The sequence below is a fragment of the Thermobia domestica genome, chromosome 10 (assembly GCF_964235325.1).
Source record: "Thermobia domestica chromosome 10, izTheDome1.hap1.1, whole genome shotgun sequence".
NCBI lineage: Eukaryota > Metazoa > Arthropoda > Insecta > Zygentoma > Lepismatidae > Thermobia > Thermobia domestica.
The window spans coordinates 230,518,233-230,540,203 of NC_137463.1; the positions used below are offsets into that span (position 1 = coordinate 230,518,233).

At 35.9% G+C, this 21,971-nt stretch overlaps 1 protein-coding gene across 1 annotated transcript in view; it reads left to right on the forward strand.

Moving 5' to 3' along the window:
- Positions 1–21,971, forward strand: part of LOC145663055 (sialin-like) — a 149,898-nt gene that overhangs the window by 45,670 nt on the left and 82,257 nt on the right. The window contains exon 2 of the mRNA XM_081729217.1: positions 15,580–15,638. Coding sequence (XP_081585343.1) covers positions 15,580–15,638 — 59 coding nt within the window. The remainder of the gene's footprint in view (positions 1–15,579; positions 15,639–21,971) is intronic.

Here is a 21,971-nt window from a genome sequence, read left to right on the forward strand (position 1 = left end):
AGGAAAATCCTGTCTCGACTCGTCTCGTGCGCATTCCTACCTATATACAGAAAGAAAATGCGAAAGTCTATTTCAGGGGTTTTGCGCACCCCCTGACAACGCCACTGTTTATGAACTATTTATTAAACTAGCCGGAATTCCAAATCTATTGATACTTGCCGGAAATTACAATGAAAAGCCGTCTCAAATCATTAAATATCTGCATGGTAAATGATTCATTCATCTTTCTACAGAAATTGTGCGCAGTCTGATGACATTTGAAGTTTCATTGCGCATATTGTATATATAGCGACAATATATACACATAGTTTTAAAGCTTATGAAATTTCCAACAACTTTTATTCGAGCACTTTTTTCATATTTCTAATCTGATAAGTTGTATGAGGCAATGAAAACAACATGTCGCCTATTACAGATCACAATTTTTCACTTTATCCTGAAGTTACTCGGAGAAAAATGATATTAACTTGTTACATTGTCTATAATATTAGAAGTATAATAAAGAAAGAATGATCGTTCTACGTTAATTAGTTTAGAAGTTGTGTGTCATAAACTAAGCGCATGCGAGAAATCCAAGATGGCGGACTATTTATTCAAAATGGCGGAAAGCCCGCAACTGGATTTTTTGGGATTTTTTGCAAGGTAATAAGACCGGTACGTAGAACACATTCCAACAGGTTTCATCTTTTTATTTTAAATGTCTAGGTTTGGTAAATTTTTGCCGTAATTGCACTGAACTATACTAGATGGTACTCTTATCCAATCGCTAGTACTTTCCTAGCCAGTACTTTGCTGTGCTGAAGCATGGGAAATCACTTAGTTGTCAGTAAAAGACATTCAAATGCAACTAGCATTTGGAAGGATTTTTAAAATGCAATACTTAACACGTAAAAAGTCCGTAGCGCATTGTTTGAATGCCGGACTAACATCCCAGTCAGTCATTTAGCCTATTACACTCATTTCAGGATGAGTACATAACATTGTCTTTCCCAGAATCTCCCCCCCCCCCTCCTCTGCTAAACTTCACGTTCCCAATGCAAACAACTTGTAGATACTGTTAGGCGACATGATTTGCAGAATCCGTCAAGTAGTTTTACAGACATGAGTTATTGTTTTCTGTTAGCATGTCTTGTGTGATATGTGCCTTCGTACGTAATATTACGTAACTTTTATCATCTTGACACTGTATAGTAATGTAATTATTTCATTAGAAGATAGCAAATACACGTACATACGCATTGATACCAATACCGGCATAAGAATTAGTTCTTCAATATAATTAATTTCAAGGATCAAGGCTTTTCACAGAATTTTGTATTTTTTTTAAAACGAATTTTTTTTTTCTACTTGCCTAACTTATCTCGTATCACCTGCACTATTATCGTAAGTATATTGCTATCATTGTCACGTCACTTGCTTCCAACACATTGAAAACCTTCCGTGTTGTGAGGCACATGTATGATGGATCACGCACTTCGTAAGCGTTGCTCGGACGAAAGTCGTTAATCCTGTGATTCACCGTCTTAATCCGGACAGGCCCTGTGACCCATGAAAACCCAAACACTACGAAACTTCATTACTCATCAAGTAAACTCGAGGCTGAAACCGGGAGATGCGTTTTCGCCATTATTATTCAACTTTGTTGTGGAATACGCTAGAAGGAAAATCAAAGAGAGCAAACAGGGCCTCGAGTTGGATAGTATTCACCAGGTTATGGCGTATGCTGATTATGTAAATCTGATAAAGAATAAAAGGAGAACTATAGAAACAAAGGCAGAGGTCTCATTAAGCGCTTGAAAGGACGTGGGTTTAGAAGTAAATGCAGAGAAATCTAAATACGTGGAAATTTGCCGGGATTGTAATATTCCAAGTTATGGATACTTTCGACATAATGGATACATTCAAATATCTAAGATCACTATTAAGAGACCAAAACCATATAGGTCTACACCAAGAAATTAAAATTTTGACTGAAAGCAGGGAATTCCTGTTATTATTTACTTCAAAATCTTCTGTTATCGCGAATTCTGTCGAGGAATTTGACGCTTAAAACATGTAAAACGATAATCATGCCTGTTGTTCTGTATGGTTACGAAACATGGTCGCTTACTCTGAGGGAGGAACGTAGACGGAAAGTATTTGTGAACAAGATGAATGGAATATTCGGATTCAAAATGAACGGGAATAGGGAATGGCTCAAACTTCATGAGGAGGAACTACATAATTTATACCGTTTACCAAACATTGTTAGGAGCATCCAATTTAAGAAGTTCAGGTGGACAGGTCATGTAGCCAGGATAAAAGAAAGTAGAAACGCCTTTAAGCTCTTAATTGGAAAACAACCATTAAGAAGACCTATTCGCAAATGGGAGGATATTAAGATGGATCCCGCGGAAATGGGAATACAAAGTGGAAACTGGGTCCAGTTAGCTAAGGATAGCAGTCAGTGGAGGGCTTTTGTGAACACGGTATTGAACCTTTGGGTTCCATAGGCCATAGAGTGAGTTAGATCTCCATTTTATCCACATTCAGTCGTTCTATCTTGCTCTTCAAAATTTCTCATTTACTTGCTATGTTTAGACAGTCCATTCTCCAATTTGCACTGTATTGCCTGTCCATAACTGACTTTCTGCTATCTCCAAAATTCTTGGAGCCGACTGCTTTTGCAGTATGAGATTCTGAGTTAACACCGATATCTTTTATATTATTTTACGAGGTCTACCAATCGCTGTAAAAATCATAGGGGACGGAGGCTTCATTTCTGAGATATCGAGTTTATGAGAAGGCAGTCTCAAGGCTAAAGCAGACTTGACGCATCACTAAAAGAGGGCGCTGAGTTGAGATAATAAAAGTAATGAAATATGAGATACATCTCTTGCTTATTCCAGCGATGACTGTCCCAGCATTTTCGAAAATTCTTGTTTTAAATGGAGAGAGGTTGCAATTTCTAGAGTTATTCATCACACGAAAATCGATGTTGTTTCTTGTTTGTGATCGCACTACAAGAAACCTACTGACCCGTTTGAAGTGAATTTTGGAACATTTTATGTACTTGAAACCAGGCTTTTATTGATGCTACGTCGATTGAGTTGAGAATTAATGCGAAATAGAGAATCTAAAGAGGTTTCTATCATTTCACTTTCATTGAAATGTTTATACTAAAGGGAAGGGCGTTAAAGTATTTTTGGATCAAAAGATCCAATATATTTCAGGCAAAAATTTTATTGTAGGCCTTATATATGGAGAACTACATATAGTGCAGCTAAACCAAAGCTATCACTTAACTCAGTATGATGTGCTTATTCCGTAGAAAATACGAAAACTCGGTTTAGGGGCCGTTCAAAAATTTTGTGGTCCCTGATCAAAAAAAATCCAATATATTTAATTCAATAAAAAATATGTAGCCTTATATCTGGAGAACTACATATAGTGTAACCAAACCAAAAGTATCATCTAACTCAATATGATGTGCTTATCCCGTAACAAATACGAAAACTTGATTTAGGGCCCGTTCAAAATTTTTGTGGACTTTGATCCAAAATATCAAACATTTCATTCAATCAAAAATGTTCTTGTACGCATTTTATCTGGAGAGCTACATATAATGTACCCAAACCAAAACTATCACTTAACTCAACATGATGTGCTTATTCCGTAGAAAATACGAGAACTCGATTTAGTTACCTTTCAAAAATTTTGTGGGCCCTGATCCAAAAACTAATTATCAGCCAATATCACAATCTTTTGATCTATTTTTTGGACTATTCCTAAAATTCTTGTGTATAAACATATTGCTCCCCGTGCGAAGAAAGAGCATTTCGGCTAGTAAATAAGTAGCTCATGTTATATTTATTACATGTATAACAGCATACTGTATATTGGAAATATAAGTTTTGTAGTTGTATTTATGGTTAATGGAAGATAAACCATGTAAATCTTATACATTATCAGTGATAGTAACTAGAAAGACATCATTCGTGGAATTTGTTTTGGCACTGTTTGTTAGTTGGTGATGCAACTGATAATTGATGCCAATTGTGTGTACTTTAGCAAGCAATGTTGCGTGAGCGTAATTGTGTTTCTGCAGTATCACTGTACAACATAAAAAAGGAAGTTTTTAGCACGACACGAAAGCTATGTAAAACAACTTGTTGATTTTTTATTGTTTTATCCATGTTAACTAGACATCTATTAACGATAGCAAAATCACATAAAAGTTGATAGAGCACGATTTAAGACATATGCAGATGGTTACGAAAACAGTAAAATGAAAATGCAACTAAACTAATTAATACGAGGTGGATCACCGTTAGCCTTCAGAACGGCCTTAATTCGTTGTGGAATTGATACATAGTGTCAAGTTCTGCTTATGCAGGTATAGATAGACAATAGGTAGAGCAAATTATAGTCCGGAACCGTTTTCTCCCACTACTGTTTTATTACAAAATCCTCTTTTCTATAAACAGTATATTACAAGAATCACTATGATATAATATCCTCTGATATTTGGGTAAAATATGATATCCCAAAGCCCGAACAGCTTACGGAAGGATCTTCACAGAAGTCTGAGCAAGCTAGTTGCAGTGGATTTAGGATCCCCAATGCTCCATGCAAGCAGAGGGAGAGTTAAAGGCCACAAAGCTCCAAGCAAGCTGGGTGGCTGAGGTTAGCAGTCACAGAGTTCGGAGCAAACTAAAGACTTTGGTTTAGGTTGCTCTCAGAGCTCCAGGCAAGCTGAGCGAGTGAAGGTAACCAGCCTTAGTATGATAGCGATGGTTATATAGGTGCTTCAATGTAGCGGTGGCGCTGGTGATCCTCCGTTGCCATGTGACTAGCGATGGCGCTGGTGTTCCTCTCGTATGCCACCGTAGTAAGTGATAATAGGACGCACATGGATAATGCTTGTAAACATAAGCACGTGTGTGTTGTTTAAAAACAAAGCCATGTGCGGGATATTACAATATAGACCATGAATAACTTTTAAGCGAATATCGTACCATTTGTTATCAGGGTTGTTTTGTTTAAAACAAAATGTTTAAAACAAATGATTAAAACTTGTTTTAAACAGTTGATTTTGTTTAAAACAAAGTTTATATACATTTGAAACATTTTGTTTTAAACACGTGTATTTTTTAAGACTTGTTTTAAACATATTTTTTTATTTTATTTTATTTTCGTAAAAATATTTGCCAGAGAAAGAAAATAATCAAAAGTGCTTCCAGGCCCGTAGCCAGGAAGGGGCTAGAGGGGGCACAGCCCCTGTAAATTATTTTTGCCCTCTCGAAAAAAAAACACGCTGAAGAGAATTTTCAAACTGACACAAAACCAGTGAAATTCTTGCTATTATAATTACCAAATTAAATTCAACTTTGAGAATTATACCCATTTATGTGTAAAATTATATGTTTCTTTGCTAGATGCACCAAACATCTTCAACAGCCTTTACCCATTTAAAGAATTTGAAACCATGCCATGTTATTGCAACTACGACAAACATCCAAAAATACCAGGTGCACTTCCAAACAACAGTATCATAGGCCACAACGTTAGTTGTGAATATAAATAAACTGTAATGTCTCTTTTACTTTGGAAGGTAGAAAATTGAGTACAAACGTTCAATAAAACATCTATTTTGTATTGATATAATCTAAAGTTGCTGTAATATAATTTTGCTCTAATGTTTAAAAAATAAATACTTCAATTTTAATTAATGTAAAACAAAGTACCTCTGAAAAAGCTCGTATTAAGCACACAAAAATGAAACAAAAAATTTTTACGTTCGATTATACATAGCTATATAATAATATTCTCTTTTAAGTTTTTCTATTAATATATGCAAGTGCTTTGGTCTCAGTACTTTTATCTGATCATTCTTAGGAGTTAATACAAACAAAAAACTGCAGTAAAGGCTTACGAGAAATTAATAATTTGTAAAACAATACTACAAAATAGCCCTTACCGCTGATCTAGTGAATAGAGCGCGCGTGTTTGAATGTGATTTCGGGGTTTGATACCCGTGGAATTCTTGAAATCGAGAGCAATGTGGTGGTTCGTATTCTACTTTAAACTGCAAGGTTCGCGTTTTTTATAGCCTCTGTACTGAAAGAAAAAGATACCAAATTTTAACAAACAAACAAACAAGTTGGCTTTCTACAAAATGAGAATGTGGAGGAAAATAGTTTTTTTTTAATTTTATTTAGATAGAAACATAATAAATTAATTTTAATGAACATATAATGATGCCATTATACAATAAAAGTTAATTGGAGTGTTTTGTTGTGACAAAAAAGTCTATGTCAAAATATTCTGTTTATAATATTTTGTTTTCTGCAAATGGAACAATCCAGATTGATGGGACGTGTGCTCACTCTAACACTCAGTTAATTAGCTTTTGTTTAGTGTAAATGCGACGTACAATGACGTTCCTCAGCACTATATTGCCCCAAGCACCTCAATTGTATTGCATCGTTTTTTTTTTTTTTTTTAATTTTTGTATGTTAATGATCAATGTTCTTAATCTTAAATTTGTGTAAGGTAATATTGTCAATACAGGATGTTATGTATAAAAGAAACTATAGCTGTTACAGATTCTGTAAATGGTAAATAAGTATGCAATTTTATGGTGTTGTGCCATGTCTTAATAATTGGCTCCTCAGTATTCACTTCTGCCCCCCCTAAAAAATCAGGCTGGCTACGGGCGTAAGTGCTTCTCATTCAAAAGACTATTTTCTTCCCATGTGAATGTTTGATTTCTTGTGGCTACAGCAGGTCAATTAAATGTGGTGATCTGCAATTTATTTTCTTTTTTTCCTTGTTTTTAATGTTTCTTGTATTGTTTAAATGCTTATCAGTTAACTTGCGAGAAAGTGTCGTAGTCGAAGGTTAAACTACTTATAGAACTGATATTAAAAAAATAAATAAAAGAATTATCATGGAAAAAGTTTTTGTGTTGTATTCCGAAAACAAAGGGTTCTTTGCAAAATTGTGCTTCTGAGATATCGCAGGCATTCGTTGACGCAGTACATTTTGGTTCTCAGTTTCCATACATTCATACTTTAGAGAAAGAAAGAATCCGAAATGAAAGAAAGAAAAACTACGTGACAAGGTGCAATCTAAAGTTTTATATGATTGCCGCTGGAGAGGGGCGTCCGTTTAGAGGTCATCCGCCCCCTACCCTGAATTTCAGATGTTGGGAGCGTAATGCAGATTTCCTTAGCCAAGTCCACAGAAAAAACGAAGTCCTTATACCAAACAAATATGGACTTTGATTACCATATCTATTGACCGTAAGGAACTATAGACCTAATTTGCTCTCTTGTATATTTTTGGCCTAGAATTCCAAAGGTTTCACTACTTTCGAGTTTCGGGCCTACTTAAAATTCTGGAAATTGGGCCTAAGCAACTTTCCAGTTTTGATCATCTATATTTCATCCGTATTTATTCGGTGTAAGGACCCCAAACTTGTTCTGTTGGACTTTGTTTATCAAAAGGTTTCTAAAACTGCCTTACTGTCCCCAAAATCTGAGATTCATGGTAGGCTGCCCTCTTGCCCCCACTGACGCCCCTGTCTAGTGGCAGTCATATGAAACTATCCCACGACCTTTCACGTGGATTTAGTTTAATTTATTTCGGACTCTTGACTGCGCAGATATTACGTTTTGAAATAGAATTCATTTGCTGAGCAAAACTGAGAACCTTATTGAAAATGCACTTGGATCCATTGTGCTCTGAACGCCCCAAATATTACTTTTCTTCAATAAATTATTGACTTGTAAAAAAGCAACCAATTACATAGGCTTGCAAAAATTTTCTAAAGTTAACACAACGTGAAGTGTGCTTCAAATATTAATTTTCGAATTTTTATTTTATTTTAAAATAATTTTATTAGCATCAGTGTTCTGAAATAGTAATCAAATTTTGCAACTGAAATCTCACCCGCCTCCACGAAACGTGAATTTAGCCCCTAAGAAACAGTAACCCCAAAATGACTTGTCTTAGGGCTAAATAACCGCACAAGCATATTTCTGGTAAAATTCTAGCTTTAAAACATGTAAAATGACTCCCTTTGCATTTGAAATTTCGAATTGCAATCAAAGATGGCCGCAGTGATACTTACCATCGCACCATCTGATGTATCAGTTCACTTTCAAGTTTCATCCTCCTCCCTCAACCCGTTCTCAACACACAAGGGTGCTGAGGACTTTTATTTTACTATGTATATCGATAGACTGTGTGAAATCTCCATAGTAAAAATATATTTTAAAACCTACCTAAAAAGCTTATTACAACCAAGTATTTATGAGAGTTACTGGCAAGAGGCGTCGTAATATGAAATAATTTGAGAATTACTAATCTATACTGAAATATTCTATACCCATCACAGTGTAGTCTTAACCGGGATAAAATAAATGAAAAGGTCGGCTACAAGCAGTGGTGGTATTCAGCCAGTTCCGACCGGTTCGCTAGAACCGGTTGTTAAATGTTTCGAGTTCGCAGAACCGTTTGTTATAACGAGACATAATAGTAAATTTTATCCAGTTATACCCAGGAACAGTAAATTTTAGTTTAACTATCTTTGTTTTTAAAAATTATCACAGCTAAAGGGTTAAACAAATGATTCCATAGAACAAAGTATAAACGGTTTATTTCTTAATCTCAAATACTCAGATATCAAGAATGAAAACTGGGATCACATAAATGTAGTGATGAGGGTGATTTACGTATATTTGAAATGTATACATTTTACCAACACTTACTGATTTCCAGTACTTTTTAACAACCATCTATGTTGGGTAATTTGTTTCCTAGATATTTGCAGTAGCACCTAATTTCGTCACACCACCTTAATATTAGAATGCTGTGTAGGTCACTTCTTGTCACTTGTGGTATCCAGTAAAAAAAATAGCTTTTGTCTACTTTGTACGGTTTGTTTCCTAAGAGAGTTCTATCTATTTATCTACCTATCCATCTACTCTCTCTCTCTCTCTCTCTCTATATATATATATATATATATATATATATAGAACCGGTTGTTAAAAAATTAGAATAACATGACTGGTTGCTAGTAATAGGCAAGAAATCTTAACAAATAAGTTACTACTACACGATTTTGAAATATGTTTAAAATCATGTTTTAAGCTGTTCAAAATGTTTAAAACATGTTTTTTTTCCCTTTGTGTTGTAAAACATGTTTAAAACATTTGAAACATCTTTTTCATGTTTTAAACACATGTTTTGTTCTTTTTTAAAAGAAAAACTTTTTTTTTAAACCCTGTTTGTTATGCAGTGTAGCACTCAGTTCCATCAGCGAAGGATGGAGGAGGACATCTATTCCGGAATCAGAGCTCCAGAACTGATTACATGTGTTCAATAGAATGGGCCAGGATAGTGTTTATGGATCATCTCGATGTTCATGAAATCATATCAACAGCTTCCGGGTTATGAATTGGCGCACTATCTTAGAAAATTGCGCCATAAGCCGGAAATAACATCCAAACCATAGAATGCTTGTGGCCACTTAAAATACCTACATAATCATTGGTAGTAATGTATCATGTAAGAGTAATTACAGAACCCAGGAAACACTTAGAAATTGCGATTTACAGCATCACAGACCTGCCGCAATGTTTCACGCTAAAGAGTAGACTGAGCGTAAGCATCTTTGGACGTCCACCATACATACACACTGCATGCTGTAGAAACTAAGTTAAAACTGTTGCTGAGAATAAAGTGAAGGGGAGTCATCAGACCATATTTCAAGTTTTCGATCATCGCCAGTCCATTTTCCATGTCCTCGGTTCGGTACTAGTTTCTTCGCGGTAAAGCGTTGGCGGTGATCAGCAACTTGGAATCGACCGCAGATGTTCAGGTTATGCAACGTGCGTTGGACTGTAATTGTCGCAATAAGATGTTCCAGGTACTAATTGAGTTCCACAGTCATGTTTTCGCTTCACGTCCTTGTTGACAGTTTTGTTCAACGCAATCCGATTCAGGGAACGCACACCATGGGGATTTCATAATAGTTGCCGGCACTCACTCTCTTCTCGGTTTGAACTGGGATCAACTCATGTGGCACAGTGCGGTGGATCCTGATGGTTTTCCTGAGTTCGTGAAAGAGACGCACTACACTGGACTGGGATATCCGGAGTTGGTTTGATAATCGTCGTGTGCTGGTGGATAGATTTACCTCAGTGGCGTGTCGTATATGATCTCAGAATCTGTTACCGTGGGGCGGCCAGACCTTGGTTAGTCGGACATTTTTACGACGTGCACCTAATTTCTGGAAGCAACGAATTGCACTGTGGTACACTGCATTTTCCCCCTTTCGCATGACAAATGTTCTGGTTTGCTACCGCAGCAGTATGACAGAGTTCAAACTTACACAGTAACACTTCACTAGGGATGCGCACGAGACAAAATTTGTGGCTGTCTCGACTCGAAATATGTATATATCTCTATTGGAAGAACCGTGTCTCGACTCGAATATTGTCAGGAAAATCCTGTCTCGACTCGTCTCGTGCGCATCCCTACACTTCACGTATCAGGCCTTGTTGAGTACTCGTCGTCAGTGCCTCTGAAAATTGAGTGAAAATATTGACGTAGTCGCGGCCAGTATGCTGAATTTTCCGCTTGTCATACTACCTCTTTAATAAGTGTTGACAGTTTAATCCTGCACTTATAGTCGATCACGGGATATAAAGGAAAGTAGGTGAATACCGCGAACTTAAGGTTTAATCGCGAATTACGCAGACATTTTGGGATGAAAAAGACTAAGAAATCAGGAACATATAATCACATCCTTTACCTTTAAACGTATGTATAAGCTGTTATGTCAACTGCATTACATTATGAAAGAACAAGCGAAAAAGTGAGGGATGCAAATGCGCGGTATTCACCACCCCTGTAGGGTAATAGCGCGCAGATAATTTTCTAACATTTAATAATCCAATGTAACATAGAAACCTAATATATGTTTATACGAGGGCCGTTCGTAAAGTAAAGAACGATTGCGTATCCCGCCCGAAACCGACTTCCCACCATTGTGATCGACTGCGCGGCAGTTAGCTCCTTCCTCCACCTCAGTTTGAGCCGAGTCTGAATGCTGTGCGGTCACGCTACTTGTTTTTGCAGCGATTCAAAATGCCAGAGCCAATCGAAAATCCCGCCAAATATTAAGTACGGAGTTCATGGCAAGAGGAGCAACAATAAACTCAGAAGCCTATTATGAAACTCTCCAACGACTTCGACGCGTCATCCAAAACAAGAGACGTGGAATGCTGTTGACAAAAGTGTTGTTGATCTATGACAATGCCCAGCCTCATGCATCAGCACGAACACAGCAGGAACTTCAACGTCTTAACTGGGACATCTTCGGTCATCCTGCTTACAGTCCTGACTTGGCACCAAGTGGTTTTCACTTATTCCCGAAACAAGGAATTTTTGGGAGAAAAACAGTTAACAAGCGATGAGGAACGCAAGCAAGCAGTGTCAGCCTGGCTCAAATCTTTGGCGGCAGATGAGTATGACATCAGGATTGAAAAACTGGTCCCACGTTGTAACAAATGTTTTGACAACTATGGCGATTACATAGAAAAGTAGAATAAGGTCCTGTGGCATTGTAAATAAAGTTTTGTGCTGATATCTTTTATTTTCATTTAACCATGCAAAAACGTTCTTTACTTTCTGAATGACCCTCGTATATTTAATAATCTGCTACGTACTATAAACTTGAAATACTGATAACAGAGACAATAAACTTGAAATGAAATACTTGAAGTGAAACTTGAAATAGAGTCTACTGCGAGCATTAAGACAAACTATTGTCAAGTCTACTTGCACAATGCTTCTTCTGTTTAGCTTTTGCGTTTGGTTTTCTTTAAGTACTTTCTTGGTATCTCCGAAAATAAGAGAAGAAAATTTTGAGTATATTTTGTCCCCTAAAAAAACAATGAGGGGGAAACCGCGCACTAATGGAATACATTGCGCGCCATTACCCCATATACACCACACAGAAAAAAAATTAAAAAATAGAACATGGTAATATTGTCGTGTAGTTGTTTTATATTTTAAAAACATATCCTACGTACGTTAGCAACAAAATTTCGTTCTTCTTCAAAACACATTCAACATACAACGTTTAAATGTGTCTGCTCAAATTATAAGCACCTTCTCACTTTGTCCTTTAACATTAACTGCGCAGTTATTATGGCGTGCAAAGCCGACTGTTACATGTAATAGTATTTTACTCCGTGTTCGCTACCTGTCACTTGCCATTACAAATATCATGCTCCGCGATATCATAGAGAAATTTTGATACGCGGTATTCACCCACTTTCCTCTACGCGCCCATGCTGTTTGTATTGTAGAAATATTGCAAGACTTACGACATACTCTTGTACTACAGTATAATCAGCACTATTAAAGTTTCTGGAGCTTCCACAATTGATTTTTTTCCATTGCAGTACTTTCACAGCTCTAACATGGTATGATGTCATGCCTTGTTTTCATAGAAATATTTTCGATCATCATAAGAATGTATCGCAAAATACCAGATATATACTGGTATTTAATAATAATTCCCTTTTATTTCACAATTTTCGCAGTTCTGGTGCGAATGGCAAAGAAAATATTGACGTTTTAAAGTTATTTTTGGTGTTTAGCACATGCAAGTTATAGGACGTCGAAAGATAAAAGCAATTTTATGTTCTGTTCAAAGTATGTAATGGACAATTAAAAAATAGCTGAAAAGTTATGAAGAATTTTTGACATTGTTAAACAAGCAATAAAATTACCCGATGTTCAATATTTTTGCATTATGACTAATACGTATATAAACAGGCACTTTTGCTCTCTACATGAAGTATGCGTATGAACATATTTTATGTTGTCCGTAATTCAGCTTCATAAAATACGAATGTATGGAGTAATTACGAATACATGTTCATTTTGCTTATTTCTGAGTCTTACGGTTTTGTTTCTACACCAGCTTTCCCCAAACTTTATTTTAAATTGATCATTTTTATTAGAATCTTTAAGGGCTTCTTGTCCCTTCGATAGTATATATATTTCTTGCCTGAGTGCTGAAAGAGGGCCTTTCTTCACAGAAAATTGAAAAAATGTAAAAGTCTTTGATTTATTGATAGAGATGGACAAGAGATGATACTCAAATATTTTTGCGAAACAAGAGACGAGGCTTTGGCATTTTTCATATCTCGTCTCGCGTCCATCCCTATTTATAAACCGTTTGGTCTTTTCAATTTCAAAATGTGGTTTCGCAGTGATTTATACGCGCTGACGGAATAATTTCACACGCGTTGCAGTAACGTTTCTCCTCAAACTGAGAACTTACAGCGAGGGTGCGACCTCCTCGCTATGTGTGCCCTTCATCCATCGCGACCTGGACATCGAGGTAGCGACCGCGACTTAAACCTCGACCTCGATCACGAGGTCTCTTCGGTATGTCTTTACCCTTAGTGTTATTCGTGGAACGCACTGTGTACAAAATAAAATTTGAGAGTCAATCTTAATTTGGGCAATATCTCATTAACTACGCTACATACTATCATCTTGCTAGAGTCTTAATGAAAAACTTAATGAAGCTATACTTCATTATCACTGGCCGCGGTGGCTCAGTGGTAGAGCATTCACCTCTGGTGCTTGGGGTCCCGGGTTCGATCCCAGCCCCCGCCAAGTGAACTTTGTGGTGGACAAACACCGTATGCGTGGGTTTCCTTGGGGTTCTTCCGTTTCCTCCCACTTTCTTCAGTCCACCATTTCATTCAGTACTCATCATCACCGTCTTCTTTAGCCTTACCAACATAACCATGGGACGTAAAGCTCAAAGATTTCATTTCATTTCATTTTTTACTTCATTATTAGTCTAACTTTAGTAGAGCGCGTGGTTTCCATTCATAATCCATTCTTAGATTTACAAAATATTTTTTATTTTCTCGAAAACTACGCATGAGTGTTTACACTGACGCATATAATTTTGTTCTACTCAGTGACTATGTCTGATTTTTGGATTTTTTTCTGTTAAAGCTAATAATATTGTAGAAATTTTCACTGATATCTATATATAAAAATATATAGAACTCCAAACCACCCGAACCACCCGACCGATCTCAATCAGATTTTCAACATCATTTCACTTTGACGGTGCAACTTGGGGGATATATATATATATATATATATATATATATATATATAAATCGAAAATGACAGATAATAGTGTCGAATCCATAGTTTTGGGGTCGCTGAGATGAACAGTGAGATTTCCGATGCCGTTTAAATCCGAATTCAGCCCCTATTATAATTAGTACTCCTAAGGGAGGATGATGGTCTGTAAAGACGATTGAAAACTACCGATATTAGTGTCGAATTCATAGTTTTTGGGTTCCCTAAGTAGATTGGTGACAGTTTTGGTGCCCTTTGTTTCCAAAATCAAATTATTCTCCCCGTGCAAAGAACGGGTATTCTGCTAGTATTTAGATATTCTCAATCCTTGTTGTAAGCTCAAGACGCCTCAGTCTGTCAATCACGCTAATTCCCAATAGTTCACAGCCGGGCTAATAGTTGTTGCTAGCTGTGCCACTTTCTATATAGCACCAAAAGATATCTCTACTATGAAGGTAATTTGCAGACGAACGGAAAGCTTGGGGCCAATGTCTCCTATCGTCCACAATGTGAATTTCCAGCACTTTCGTAGTACTATTTTTACCTAAAGTGTGTTAAAATTCTCCCACCCCCCGCCCCGAGTGAAATCTGAAATCACCACTGCAACTAGTTATTAAGGCACAGAACTTTCTCAGCTGACAGTACACAAAAGTAGAGCTGAGAGAATATAGCATATTCTTATTACATAGGAGGATATTAACCCTAGGAAGTCCAAGAATTGTTTTTGTCTCAAGTAGGTCCAGGGGGGGCTCCTCGAACCCACAGTATAACATACTATAACTCACATAACGCCATCTAACAAGAAATGAATATAGAATAAGCATTCAGAGCTTACTCGTGGCTGATATGTTGTTTCCCAACATAAGAACACAATCCTTGGTAAATACAAACGAAAAAAATCTAACTTCAGGAAATATACTTGTAGAAAATATGTCACATGGAAGTCCAAGGAAGGGGGTTCGATGAGCCCACTACTTTGAAATAATTTTTAACTTACAAGTTACTAAATAATAATGCACATTAATGATGTGGATTTATCAAAGAAGTAATAATAGACAACAAATAAAATTCTCAATATTTTAATCAAGACTTACGACGGGGTTTTTTCAAGAAATACAAACGAATGGGTTCGAGAAGCACCCCCTTGGACTTCCTAGGGTTAAACATATAGTTTATATATATATATATATATATATATATATATATATATATATATATATATATATATATATATATATATATATATATATATATATATAATACGATCATTTGGCTGTGAACAATAAATTAGTTCGCTTTGTATTCATTGAATTTATATTTTCTTGTTAATAAAAATGCAAATTATAATTGTTTTTAAAATACTTACTGATAAAATACATAACATCTTCTTTACCTCTTTTACAGAATGGACGTGGAACCAGGCTCTAGAAAAAATTCGAAGCAAATTTTATATGAACTGCAAGGTAAGTTGAACATTGTAGGGCTGTTATTTACGTAAGTTAATATGTAGGCCTATGAGGTTAGATAAATTTGATTACAGATGCAAAACTGTTTTCTTTAAGTAACATCAAGATTAACGATTCTTGAATGTGATTTACATCCTGGTTTGAACGTACATTCCTGAGGAGATAGGGTGGTTCAATAGTAGAGAGCTCATCACTGGTAGGTGGTGTGTCTAGTTTGATTCCAGGCTACGCGAATTTGCAGTGAACAACATCGTGAGAGTAGGTTTCCTCCAATTCTTCCGTTTCCTTCCACATTGGCATTTGAGCAATTCTTTCATGATTATTCACTGTCGTTAATCACCCGACTCCTTTAATCTAAAGTAGTGATCGCCAAATCGTCGATCGCGAGCTACTAGGGACATTTTCGGTAGATAGCGTTAACGCTCTTGTTGGTTAACCTTGATTCCTCCACTGAGCTAATGCTAACGACAGGGGGCGCTGACTACAACAGCTGTTTGTTTCTCTCGCGCAACTGCCGTTGTCAGCCTCATCTTACAGTTTATTGTATACGCGTGGGGTTGTGCACGTTGTTTTTCATGTATATTAGACATTTACTAACTTAGATAGTTTGATTTCATATATTTACTAGAAATGTAAATTTATAGGCAATAAACAAATTTGAGATTTTTTTAAAGAAAAGAAAGTTGGTTGTTCTTTTGGTTGGTAACTCACAGTAGGATTTAAAAACTACTCTGTACCCACTGATCCAACGAGTGTAATCACGGGAGGCTAAGAGCAACATGGCAGTAGAAACTCACATCCTTCTAGTTCGTTCGAGAATATTTCCGTTAATATTTCAGATGCTCATATACTATTGTGCTTTGGTATTCTCAGACGGCACCTTTCATATCGAGTTCGCACAGTAAATTTCTTCTGGAAAGACACACACAAAAAAAGTATTATTATTATATACTCCTGGTACAGTTGCAGCGAAGACTGTTGCAGTGGAAATTACGATGTCGTGCCTTCACCTATATTTATGACTGGCACATGAAGCATGATCGATGATGGTGGGATGGAATATGTTTGGTAAACAACTACTTCAATTTGTTCCGATGGAGCCTCTGTGTGTACTCTTGGGAGTTGATTCCATATTTAAGAACTTTCGCCATTCCTTACTGTTTTCTTTTTCTTTTGACATCTGCCGGTGGACAGACAGAGGCATTTTTTTTTTAAACAAAACCTTACTTAAAGAAATTTGGAAGTCTAAAAGAATTTCAACTTATATTTTAAAAACAGAAAATATATATTTTGCTAAAAAAATGATTAAATGTAAAAAGATTTCGATTAGTGCTCTGGGACTAGCTTTTCTTTTGAAAATCCCTCTGCTACGTACAAAGTTTGGGAACTCGTCCTCTAAAGATAGCTTGAACAGCTGTCCACAAAATGTGTACTACGACCAATTCTATGTTCATATCAATTTTGTAAAGAACATCCATTTGGTGCGTTACAGGTACACTTAAAACGTCCAGAGGATGTGCTGAATGTCCATTGGTTCTATGTTAATGGAGTAATTCTGTTCGTTTAAATATACAAGAGTATATTTGCTCTCTTGCTGGCAGCATTCAACGCTTCATTTAGTATAAAGCAATAAATGTGAAAAGAAATATTAAAAAAATAAATAAATAAAGCTTATAGCTTATTCTTGAAAATTGTAAGTTATTAATGTACAGTGTTATTATAAATGATTGAAGCGATTTCGTAAATTCGCTGTAGCTCTAGTAATTGAGATATTGTAACAAGGCTCAATAGTAATGTAGAAAAACTCAAAGTTTGGTTTGTTGCAGGTGTACTTCAGATTTCCCTTACGAAAGCGCAGCAATGAGCAGTGAGGCAAGATGGTTATAGGCATCGAGAAAGCATGAAATGGCCTCCACGCTCTCCTGACATAACCCCCTGACATTTGCTTTTATTTTGTGGGGTTGTTTGAAAGATTCAATGTTCATTCACACCTCTAGCAGCAAACCGGTCAGAACTGCGAGCCTGCATCAACGATTTTGAACTCATTGATAGGGAGATGCTGCGCCGAGTGTGGGAAGAACTTTATTTTCGGCTTGATGTATGTCGAATCACTAAAGGGGCACATATCGAACATTTGTAATTTTTAAAAACTTTGAGTTTTTCTGTGAGAAAAAAAATTCACAATATATACAGTAATATAGTTGTAGAGCTATGAAATGTCTCCCATCATTTATAAGCGCGCGCACACACACACACACACACACACACACACACACACACACACACACATATATATATATATAATATATATAATATATATATATATATATATATATATATATATATATATATATATATATATATATATATATATATATAATATATAATCTATATATATAAAAGAGAACGTACAAAATCCTTTGTCCGCTCATCACGCTAATACGGCTGAACCAATTTCTTTCATTTTTGGGGGGTTATTAGGATTTGGACCCTAGATGGTTTTTATCATATCACTTTAATTTTTAATTACCAGTGTCTTGAGATAATTGACCATTCAAGTGTCCATAACGTACAAATCCTTTGTTATTAATTCATCATAGGTAAAAATAAACGTATTTATATGCAACCCGCATGACCGTGTCACTCGGCGGGTTAACATAAATGACAGGCGATATACAGCGGAAAATAGCTTGAATCTTCTGTTTAAAATTTTTTAATTGATTTGCTTATTTTTACAGACACTTTTACAATATGACAGCACCGGGATGACCGCAGCGAAGCGGGGCGGGTTAACATAAATGACAGGCGATATAATGTTAAGATTTACTGCAATCTTCTATGGTTTTTATCATATCACTTGAAAGCGAAAAAGTAAAAATTATCTAAGTAACAAAGTTTATTGCGTTCCGGGGTGACCGCAGCGAAGCGGGGTGAACGCTGCTAGTATATATATATATATATATATAATATATATAATATATAATATATATATATATATATATATATATATATATATATATATATATATATATATATATATATATATAATATATCGTCGATTATACCCATTTAGTCATAATTGTAATAGAGCAGAAATCCGCTTAATAGATTTGTTTAAGAATAAGCTTAACATGCCTAATGAAGGAAAAAGTACAAAACCCGCTAAAGAATGAAAGGGAAAGACTTTTCCTTATTTAATACATTTGTTTACAAACAAAGTTCCTTGCGTAAGTATAAGTCAGTTGAAAAGGCATCTTTTTGCGCGTTCCATAATGCTGTAAGAAGAAAAGCCTACAATAGTTGTCGACCGTGGCCTAATGGAATGTTAAAGCATCTAATTATAAAGCAGAAAGGAACAAGTAATGAGTTCTTTGATGATTTGCGTGACAAACATTCTTCTCATAAACTCGCATGAGTAATTTGTTTCTCATAATATTTACAAACATGTCTGTAACTCCTTGGGAAACAACGCATAATTAGTGATCTGGAGCATTTTTTAAATATTTGTTTTTACTTTGATACATATGTAAAAAAAAAAAAAGAAGAAATCTATAAGATGTACTATTCTGTAAATGTGCGAGGAATGATCAGAAAGTAAGGTTACAAAGACTGCAGAGGAACATGTTATTTCATATAACCAATACAGCCAACAGATAGCATATACATTAGGTTATTTTTCGACTTAGTCTCCATTTTGGTTGAGGCACTTATCGCATCGGGGGATGAGTTTGAAGATTCCCTCCTGTTAAAAAATCTGTTCTTGCGTGTTCAATCACGTTATCATGAAGTGTTTTACTTCCTCGTCTTAAGCGAAACTACGGCCTCTGAGGTGCTCCTTCAATAGGCTCCTTCTGTTGTCCTGAATCAACTTCTCCACGTGAGCTGTATTCAGATCTTTTGATGCCGTTTTGGGTCGGCCAGTGTGCTTCCCGTCGATGACGTTTTCTCTTTCAGTCACAAATTTCCGACATTATTGTGCGACATACTTACGAGACATTGCAGTCTCTCGGTAAACCTCTATCAGCTGCTGCTGAATTTCAGCCGCGGTTACATGTTTCGTTCACAGAAACCGAATAACTAAGCGGACTTCTTCGCGAGACCAGTTTAGTCATTTCTATTTACCTAGAACTAGCGCCGTAGATGACGGGTGACTGAAACTCTGCATAGTTGCCAACTTCATGTATTAAAATTACTACACAGTCCTCATTCCTCTACAACAGACGAAACTCCGGAAATATCCGCTTTTAACCTTAAATTCTGGTCCCCCTTGTACTTTTTGAATATTAAGATTACTAGTTCTTCACTTCTTGTCTTTAGCTTGCAGTAGGCTATAGATTAAAATCGTCCTTAAATAAAATTTCTAATTACTTGTACTTATTTAGTTTGTCCACTCACTAATTTGCTGTTACACAAATATTAGTGTTCAAATCTAAGGCTCTTGTCTTAATAAACAGCAAAGCATGTTCACATTCCATATAATCACTATCCATTTTGAATAATTAAATTCAAACAATCCAGTTAAATCGTCACAATATATGAGGATATTTCCAAAAGATTCCGGCTTAACTTTCAAACATCGCGCCACTAGTATTAAGCCGTGCATAGCATATAGTGCCATCTGTGGAAAAAAATGTTAGTTTCAACTGCGTACCTGCGTCAGTTCGTTGGAGATAGTCATTTGAGTCAGTGGCTGTGCGTTGAGCTCGCTTACTGCATAGTAGTGCCCCAGTCCAGAAGGCTATTATTATCCAGGCTGCAGTAAAAGACTGACTCCGGGAAGGTTCAGCGCTGGAGTCAGCATGCAAGCGATCCAGTGACCCGTGCCATCATGGATATGAATACAATACTACAGATTTGGGTGGCCCGGAGAAAAATCGTGACCCAGGCGATCCAGTGACCCGTGCCATCATCGATATGGATACATTACTACATATTCAGGTGACCTGTAGAAAATTGTGACCCAGGCAATCCAGTGACATGTGCCATCGTGAATATGAATACAATACTTAAAAGAAAAAGTATTTACGTTATTCAGCTGACTCCTGCTGATTAATTGAATTCGTATACAACAGTGATTCCGAAGCTTGCTTACCCTTTATAAACTCTGCATACTTCACGCTTTCTCAACCTACCTTCCTGTTGGTTGGTCTTACATGCTTTCTGTCAGGCGTCTTCTGTGATTTTAAATATATCATTCAATTCTGAAATTTTCAATATTATTAATACTATAATAGTAGCCATATTCTCACCTATTTTTTTCCTGCAAGACTTCTGCATACCATTGTAGAACATTATTATTATTATTATTATTATTATTATTATTATTATTATTATTATTATTATCATTATCATTATCATCATTATCTTTGTTCTTAATGAAACCTCAGTTCTTTTTCAATATTATTTTGCATTTGTAATATCTAATATTGTGTAATACACCGTACTTTACATTTAATTCGTAATATTTGTAATAAATTACAAATGTAGTTTATTTCTGACAGCAGCTTGCTATCCATGATTGCTTTTGACGCTTCCCTAGGGTGGCATGCCTTCAGATTGGGAATCACTGTTATAGAGAAAAATAATTGAGACTTTTCCCCGTTTCACAAAAATTTCTCCTACTTTGCCTTGGAAGGAAATATCATCCTGACATTTTATTTTATTTTTGTTCTTGGATTGAAAACAGTAAATATGTATTAATTCTGTTTTAGTCAGGCATGGCATTTCAGCTCTTGGTGGGTTAGGTTTGTGTCACATTTAAAATATTGGCAATGGATAAAATATTCAGTTATATGTAAATTACTTATCCTTTTTTTTTTTTTTGTAATTTTACCCTCCTATACGTTGGCTTTTAAACTAATGAAGGCAATGAAGAATATATTATGATAATGAAATGAAGGTGAAAAGGCAATATAAACCTATAACATGTATACTTTGAAAAAGATTCGAACCAACGACATAAAAGGCATCAAATAAGTCGTGTATCATACCTGCCACACTTCATGGTATCACATCCAAACAGGATCCGGTCACTTAGTCAGAGGTAGTACTTTCTCAGGACTAATTTATTGTGCGCTATACTTAATATGCTATTTTCAAACATTCTCGTGCATTTGTAAACATTTACATAAGATATCAGATTATCTGACCTTCAGTTTATTTCATAAATGCTTATTTTATACCGACAACAGGCTTTCAATTTAAAAAAAATGCGTAAGATGAATTGGCGTTTTCACGTTTATCTGAAAAATAATGAGTCATAATTAGAACTAAGTACGTTGTTAAAAACTCGAAGTAGTCGCTGCTGTCATTAAAAATAAATTTTATCTA